Raw genomic sequence first — 7,650 nt, 5'->3', positions numbered from 1 at the left:
AGTGGGTAGAACACCCTTTCCCTGTTGCATAAGATATAGCGAGCTTCATTTGAGCACCCTACGTATCATTTCCAGTCAAGCGTCCGTGGATATAAAGTACTTGGGCGATAATTTACGGACCCCACGGAGGTGCGTTAGACTGAAATTTCAACTTTTAATGTAAAATTTACGGTCCGTTACTCACCGCTCAGTATTTCAGGGATGCAGCTGGCCTGGACTGGTGTTGGAACTCGCATCGCCATGGCATTCGCCTGGCGGACGAGCCATTTACTCACGCCAAGCTCCTCGAATGACGACATGGCGCCAGCAGCTCCAGCAAACACGCGTTTCACCTTCCTCTAAAACAATGTTTAGCCACAGCAACCCAGTGGTTCGAAATCACACTCGACGTTGCGAATTCCTCCTGTTAATTCCCCTCTCAGTAAAATAGATGCAATGAAAGGAGTCAGGAAAGAGCAGTATAAAACCGTAAACCAGTTTAGAAAGGCACGGCTGAGCTTGAAGTTGAGAAACCAAATCAGAAGCCAATATTCTGCTCGTTCAACAAGCTCAAGGCACTTATTTGCAATGTAGAAGACTTCCAAAAAAAAGTGTAGCATGCCATGATTATCTCATTGACATGATGACGGCGGTTCGATGACATCATCATGGATATATATGTGGCATAAAGAAAAAATATCGCCAAAAAAAGTTGAAAAACGGTAGTGAGAATAATGTTTCATGCTTGAAGTAAGTTGAACAATAATTATTGTAGCCAATATTGCAATGTAGGTACACTTTCTCATTGTCTTCAAATCATTGGGGATCGTTGTATTCTTCTCCGTTATCTATGGCGAGCTCTCACATTGATGAAACGCTCCCTGACGAGCTAGAAGAGGTGTGTACAGAGTTTCATCAGCGCCTGCAGGAGGCAAAGCAGAAACTGTCGGCCTTGACTGAGAACAGCCGGGAGGATGTGCACGAAGCCATTGGCGACGACCTGGTGGATCGTGCCAATTTGGATCTGACCGTAGCCTACGCGGCCACGTCACTGTACTGGTGTTACCTGTGCACGCAGGGCGTGAGCACCTCAGAGCACCCGGTAAGGCATGAGCTTGACCGCATCAAGAAGACGATGGCACGCGCCGCGGATGTGCGTAAGCAGCTCAGCGGACGCAGCACCACTGTCAACAAGTCGGCAGCCAAGCGCATTGTCCAGAGCGGCATCCAGACGCCGGGCAAGGAACAGCAACGCGAAAAGGACAAGAAGGCACGCCAGCAACAAGAGGCACAGGACCGTGCCATGGCGAAGCGCCGCTCCCGCTCCAGCAGTCCATCAAGCCTGCGCGACGCATCGGAAAAGCGCCGTAAAACCTGACCAACATCGTCTTCCGACCTAAACAACTGTATCACCACCCAACAACTACTCGGTCAACTGACATGTCACGTAAGCGGTGCGAGTTTCGTCAGCGATGCAAGCCGGTTATACTTGGAGGCCGGAGTGAGTTTCAGTCCATGAGCTCTCAGCCCCGTCCGCCAGTGGCTTGGCTGCATCTTGTCCTTGTGGTGTGCACTGCTGTAGTACATGCCTTGCGGAAGCTCCATGAGGTACGTCGGAAACTCATGGAGTGCACGATCCACTCCTGTCTTGCTGGGACCCGATGAGCGGACACTTCCGCAGCTTGAGAGACATTCCCGTGGCAGCCTTCTCGCCATGTGCTTAGCTTGATGCTGCATCCTCGGTCAACATTATTTATGACCTTGGGAGGCCTTTCTCACACCGGCTTGGGTTTTTAGTATGTTCTGGCCTGGATCATGGTGCCATGGACTTGCTCTTGACATTGTTTGATGGGTTCTACCCGCTTTCATGCTGTTTTCTCTCTGTCTGTTTGTTCGTGCGCATGTGTGTGTGTGTGTGTGCGCGCGCACGCTACAGGCAGTGGCATTTTATGTTTTATTAGGAGAAGACTACGCTGCTCCTCTTGGCGTTAACACTTTCTACTTACGTGCCTTTCTCTCATTTAGTATGATGGCTTTGGATTGCACGATGCCTGGCCAACGTCTTCTGTTCGCAATCTGCCTGTAATCTAGCTGTGTATCAATCGTGGACCAGGGGGGGGGGCTAGAAGCCAGCGACTGATAGAGGCTAGGAACTACTACTGTCGTGGACATGAAAATCCGGTCAAATGGCGTCCTTAGTGCGGACGCTAAGTTGCATGTGTGTACCGTATGCGTGCTCATGGCTGCATAGGCAGCGCCCCGGGGGCTGCTTGACCTCCGACCGTATTTCCATGTCCACGACATTAGAAGCCATGGGACTACTTGAGTACTTTACTAGAAGCCAGGCTCCCTGAAAGGGTAATGAAGATATCGAGCCAGTTGAAAAATGCTGCAGTGACAATAGTGCATGCTTCCCGTAAAGCACGTGTTGGCTTCGCGTTTTGCCACTGAAATATTATTCATGCAAATGCCGAGGCATTGGACGACTGTCTCTGAGTGCAACGACTTTAGTCGACAAGTCACCCGTGGCCTATTATAAGAGAACACTAACACGCATACCGTATTATCTCTAATATAAGCACGGTCCTTTATTTTTTCAATGTACACTCGGACGTCTCTTATCCGGGGACCGGGCACTGCCCGTATCTCAGGATAACTCATCTACCATGTACAATATCATTTTTTTAAGAAGAATATTTGGAACGTATTGCACATGTTCAGGATACAAAAGGAACCCATTGGTAAAATGTGTGGATTACATAGGTTGGCAGTGAAAAATAAGCACTTCCACATACGGAAAAAAGTTCAAAAACCCCAAATTCGAAGCATTTGTGCAATAGGAACTCAAGCTGAAGGTGCCCGGTAGAGAGACGTGCCCGTATCTGAGGCGTCCGGATAAGAGGCGTTTGAGTGTACCCCCACCCCGTGCTATTATTGGAGACTGTTCCATTATTATTTCAACCTCATTTCAGAGGCATGTTGCCATGCCAAATTTATATAATTATTATGTCAGACACACACATTTCAGGGTTTTTTCGCCGGTACAGATAATGAATTTACACAGTGTGCTTATAATGGAGACTGAGCACTTTATTTTTTGAATGCCGCCCCAAGGTGTTCTATTATTGGAGACTGTGCTTATATTAGAGATAATACGGTACATGCTCAAGGGGTGGTAGAATACATGCAGCTGTTCAATAAAATCCAATGGTGTGCAACTTCATGTGCATGAGTTTGTCTGGCAAGTACAGTAAAGCAATCTGCACCAGTTTTTATTGTATTTTTCTACTAGCAAACACAGCCCTGTACTCGCTATAGCCTATACTACTAATAATCGGGGAAAGAGGACAACAAGACAAAGGGGAGTGGGGGCGATGTGCCGATATGGTTGGCGAAGCTCATCCGACCAGTGCACAGCACCCGGCATGCACTCGAACAATCGGATTTCAGCGAGCAGCACCGTACGTGCATGTATTAACAGCTCCCTATTCCAGCCCCCATCCTCAATACGCAATTGTGGTCAAAGAAATCCGAGGCGCGAGTTAAAGGCAGCACCGTGTTTCCACTCCAATCACATTATGCGCAATCCAAAGCTCGTCCAAGGGCTGCATGAGCCTTGGTGCTGCTTTCGGGTTGGATTTCTCCGGCCAGAACTGTATTGGATCGCAAACACTGAGGGGGCAAACCGCAAACCTCAACAGCACACAAGGTCAGCAGTTCATTCTGGATAAGGTTAGGTATGGCACATTGCAACATTTCGGTCGCCAAAAGAACATGCAGCCACATAGAAACTTTGCAAAGAGGGTCAATGAAGCCAGAGCCAGAGGCTCCCATCAAGATGTGAAGATGAAGCAAAACGAACCACCGTTGTAGTGCTAACAGAGAATTATGAACTGCCCAAAGAGGTGCGCGTAAGAGATTCAGCGTGGGGCAGCATGGCAAAAGAAAAGAAAAGCGTTGTGGCACTGCACTCTCGATTAGAACAAGAGAAACTATATTTTATGCACTAGAGAATAGTCGTGTAAATAATAAATAATAATAAAAAATCTGTATGAACATCAAGGAGAATTCTTCCCTATATGGGCTAATACATAACCCATCAAGCGCCAAGGGTTGTTGTTCATGTCACACCAAGTAGTCAGATTCGGTTACAACTTTGTCCTCTATGCCAGAAGCCGCAGCCGGGCTGGCTGCAGGCAGGCACACATCACTGGGGCTTGCTCGGTGCAGCCTTCGTGTCACACAGGGCGCGTACCTCGCTCATAGCCCGCTGGATGTTCTCCGCAAAGCGCTGCGAGCTAGTTACCGGGGCCGAATGCTTTGACGAAATGTGGAAGAAGATGCGGTCGTTTGAGAGAATGTACGATACACCGTAGCCATCATCGGCGACTGGTCCAAAACCACCGCCGGGCGAATAGAACTCTCCCGGGCCCTTGCGCAGGAGGAATATGGACTGTTTGGTCTGGGACTCGGGCGTTTGGGATGTGGACAGTCGCCAGGGCTCGCCAAGGACGGCGTCGAGGAAAGGCGACTTCTCCTTGAGGTACTGCGACACGACGTACATGGTGAACAGATGGCGGTCGGCGCCCTTGCCGGCCATGGCGTTGCGGTAGTTGTCCTGGTGCACCTCGACGGCGCGGTTCAGCAGCGCACGCCGCTTGTCGGCCGTCGTCGACGCGTCCAGCATGGCATGAACAAACGCGCTCGACTCCACGGTGCCCGGCCGGACGGTCTCCGTGCGGCCCTTGCAGTACAGGCGCGTCATGGATGCCTCGTAGGTCAGACTGAAGTGGCCAATGTCACGGTAGTAGGCCAGCTGCAGCGCCATCTGGATGAAGGCGTCCGGACTGGTGCGGCATTTCTTGATGCCGTCCTTGCCGAAGCTGTTGTGATCCAGGATGAACAAGTCCAGGTCGGCGATCAGCTTGCGAGCGTCGACGAGCGCCGTCTCGATCACCTTGCCGGCTGCGGCGTTGAACTCCCAGTGCAGACGCTGCGGTGGTCGTAGCGGTGCGGACTTCTCGCCGATGGCGTGGCCGTCGGCGTCGTAGCAGTTCCCTTGCAGCTGCATCTTCTGCTCGTTGGTGTAGATCACCTCGGAGACGTGGGCGACGACGGGGGCATCCGCCCACGCGTGCTCGGCGGTGATGTGGAAGCGCGCGTTCGTGTAGACGGTGAAGACGATGGACTTGTCGAACCAGCGGCTGCAGCCGCTGCCGTGCAGGCCCTGGTGGCCAAACTCCGACAGCTTCTCGCCGATGATCTCCGGCTCGCCGTCGTCAAGGACGACTATGAACGCCGCCGAGTCGATGCGCTCCAGCGCGTGCGCGTTGTTGCGGTTGGTGAGCATGTGCGTCTCGCGGAACTCGGCCCAGGTCTTGCGCTTGACGCCGGTCATGGCCGGCAGGTGCAGGTGCGACACCGGTACGTCCTGGTCGAGGTGGTCCTCGTCCAGGATGTGCTGCACGCGCTCCTCCAGCTCCGGCGGCGTCAGCAGCCGCCCGTTCCACTTGAGCGGCAGCTCGTAGAAGCGGCCGTGGCGCATGATCACCACGTGCTGCGACTGCGACGCCGGCACGTGCACCAGGCTGTCCTCCTCGTGCCCGGGGCGGCGCGTGGTGCCGAACGTGCGCTTGTACTGGTCCATGCACAGCGGGATGGTGTCGCGGATCATGATCGGGTCGATTAGCTCGTTGTCCAGCTTGTCCTTGTACCTGGCCACGATGTTAATCACCTGACTGGCGCGGGCTGCCTGGCATGTAGTGTGCTTCGCCACCAGGTCTAGGATGTAATAGTTTGAGTTGATCATGATCGGCGAGCGTCCGCGCAGATACACGTACTTGATCCACCAGTTACTGACGTAGTTCTTGTTGCACAGCCACCAGAGCCACAGGTAGCGCTGAATGCGCGCACCCAGGCCACCCTGGAACTCGCCGGCCATCTTCTCCAGCTCCTTGTAACGCTCCGTGCTCACAAGGTGGCGCACCGACTTCAGGTAGCGCTCACAGGTGCCGCGCACCGACGGCAGGGGCAGGCAGGGCAGAGTCGACTGGTACGTGTACATGGTCGGGGTGATCGGCCCCTCCAGCATGCGCACCAGAAAGAACCAGGCGCGGATGTGCAGCGGAGACTTGCCGTGCGGGACGTACAGAAACCCCTTGTAGGACAGCATGAGAAGCAGAGCATAGCGCTGGATCAGGACGGCAACCGTCCACACGGACGCGCCGAGCAGCAGCGCCGCCGTCGGTCCCTGCACAGCCTCGGGCAGGTAGGACAATCCGGGCACGTACGACTTCCATACAGACAAAATCAGCTGGTCTGGGGTGAGGTGTTGAGCAACGTAGAACGCCAAGAGAAGCGCCAGCAAAGTCCATACGGATCCAGGATAGATGGTTCTCAGGATGACATTTCTAGTGTACGTGACACGCTTCACTGCAGAATACACCACTGACAGCAAGACGTGATAAACCAACGTCCGATCCAAATTCACTTCCAAGTTGCCATCGTCGTTGACTTGCAGCCGGAATGCAACTGCCAGACGGGCCTCGGCCATATTTGCGAAGCTCAGCAGTTTCCACAAATCCGCACACGTCGACAGAAGCCCTGGCGTTCGCCGAATCCAGCTACCCTAACTAGTAAGGAAGTCAGCCAGGTCAGAATGGCCCAGAAAGCTGCCAGTCACCGAGGGGGAAAGGGGAAAGGCAAGTCGCGCAAAGAAACCCTGAAACCGCCGAGATTCCAAGCAAGCTGCAGCCACGCAGGGATGCCGCGCAGGCACACACCCCCACGATCACGACCTCGAACCTGCGTTCCCGTTGCCGTTGACGAAGGGGCCGTAGGTCTACCATTCGCCGGATCGATCGCGGATCGAACCAGGCATACGCACACGGTAGATCTACCTGGTACACACAAGATCTGCCAGCGCACAGCTGACCAAGCTCTGCCGCTCTGCGAGATAGTAAACGCTATCGCGGGGCGGGGTACAGCGCAGCGCGCTGCGCTTTTTGCACTTTACAAAACTAATTTTCTCGACTCTGTACTCTGTACTGTCTCCAGCGGATCTATCACCAGATCACATCACATCAACACAGGCTTGCATCATTGCGCTGCCTGGAAATGAGTTCAAGGTCATAATTCCTTGGCTGCATGATCCGTCAAGCTTTGCAGGCCATGCCACACTGCAGTACTGCCCTGCCTGAAGAGGAACCAAGCCATTAGCTCAAGCACAAGTCTAGAACGTACTACAGCACCAAATGCTCAGGCAGAAGATTTTTTGGTGCTGCGCTGTTTACTGACTGTCCGCGCGCGATGGGCTCGCTGGTTCTCGGTTGCACCCCATAAAAATCATGATCACTATGCACTCTGATAATACTGCCCGTCGCGTCCCTGATGACCGAGTGAGAACCATACCATGGCATGTACCACACACGTAACGAGTTACGTTCAGCTCGATCGAGGAGCGTCGCACTTCCTCAGTTCTATTCAGGCTGCACTGCACTTGACTTGGCTGCGCTGGTCACTGTCATATTTTGAGATCCCGCGTCAGCACATTATTTTCATAAACGGTCGGTGGCAGCACTGCAGCAGCGTCCATTCATTGTTGAATGCTGTCAGACTACAAAAATGTACCATGCATTGTCGACCACTGCAGACTGCAGTATGCCAACGGCA

At 53.1% G+C, this 7,650-nt stretch overlaps 4 protein-coding genes across 4 annotated transcripts in view; 1 reads left to right on the top strand and 3 right to left on the bottom strand.

Moving 5' to 3' along the window:
- The window catches only part of LOC135819639 (probable ATP-dependent RNA helicase DDX49), an 18,077-nt gene extending 17,516 nt beyond the window's left edge, over positions 1-561 (bottom strand). Inside the window, exon 1 of the mRNA XM_065332883.1 lies at positions 185-561. Coding sequence (XP_065188955.1) covers positions 185-299 — 115 coding nt within the window. The 5' untranslated portion in view covers positions 300-561. The remainder of the gene's footprint in view (positions 1-184) is intronic.
- The window catches only part of LOC135819645 (uncharacterized), an 84,149-nt gene that overhangs the window by 49,412 nt on the left and 27,087 nt on the right, over positions 1-7,650 (bottom strand). The window lies entirely within an intron of this gene.
- Positions 738-2,024, top strand: LOC135819638 (nuclear nucleic acid-binding protein C1D-like). The gene has a single exon (XM_065332882.1). The coding sequence runs from the start codon at positions 830-832 to the stop codon at positions 1,355-1,357; it is 528 nt and encodes a 175-aa protein (XP_065188954.1). The 5' UTR covers positions 738-829; the 3' UTR covers positions 1,358-2,024.
- LOC135819637 (carnitine O-palmitoyltransferase 1, liver isoform-like) lies at positions 3,697-7,276 on the bottom strand. Its single transcript, XM_065332881.1, has one exon. The coding sequence runs from the start codon at positions 6,530-6,532 to the stop codon at positions 4,187-4,189; it is 2,346 nt and encodes a 781-aa protein (XP_065188953.1). The 5' UTR covers positions 6,533-7,276; the 3' UTR covers positions 3,697-4,186.

This window comes from Sycon ciliatum, chromosome 6 (genome assembly GCF_964019385.1).
Source record: "Sycon ciliatum chromosome 6, ocSycCili1.1, whole genome shotgun sequence".
Classification (NCBI taxonomy): domain Eukaryota; kingdom Metazoa; phylum Porifera; class Calcarea; order Leucosolenida; family Sycettidae; genus Sycon; species Sycon ciliatum.
Note: the sequence above shows the minus strand (reverse complement) of the source record. Positions and strands in the feature narration are given on the sequence as shown.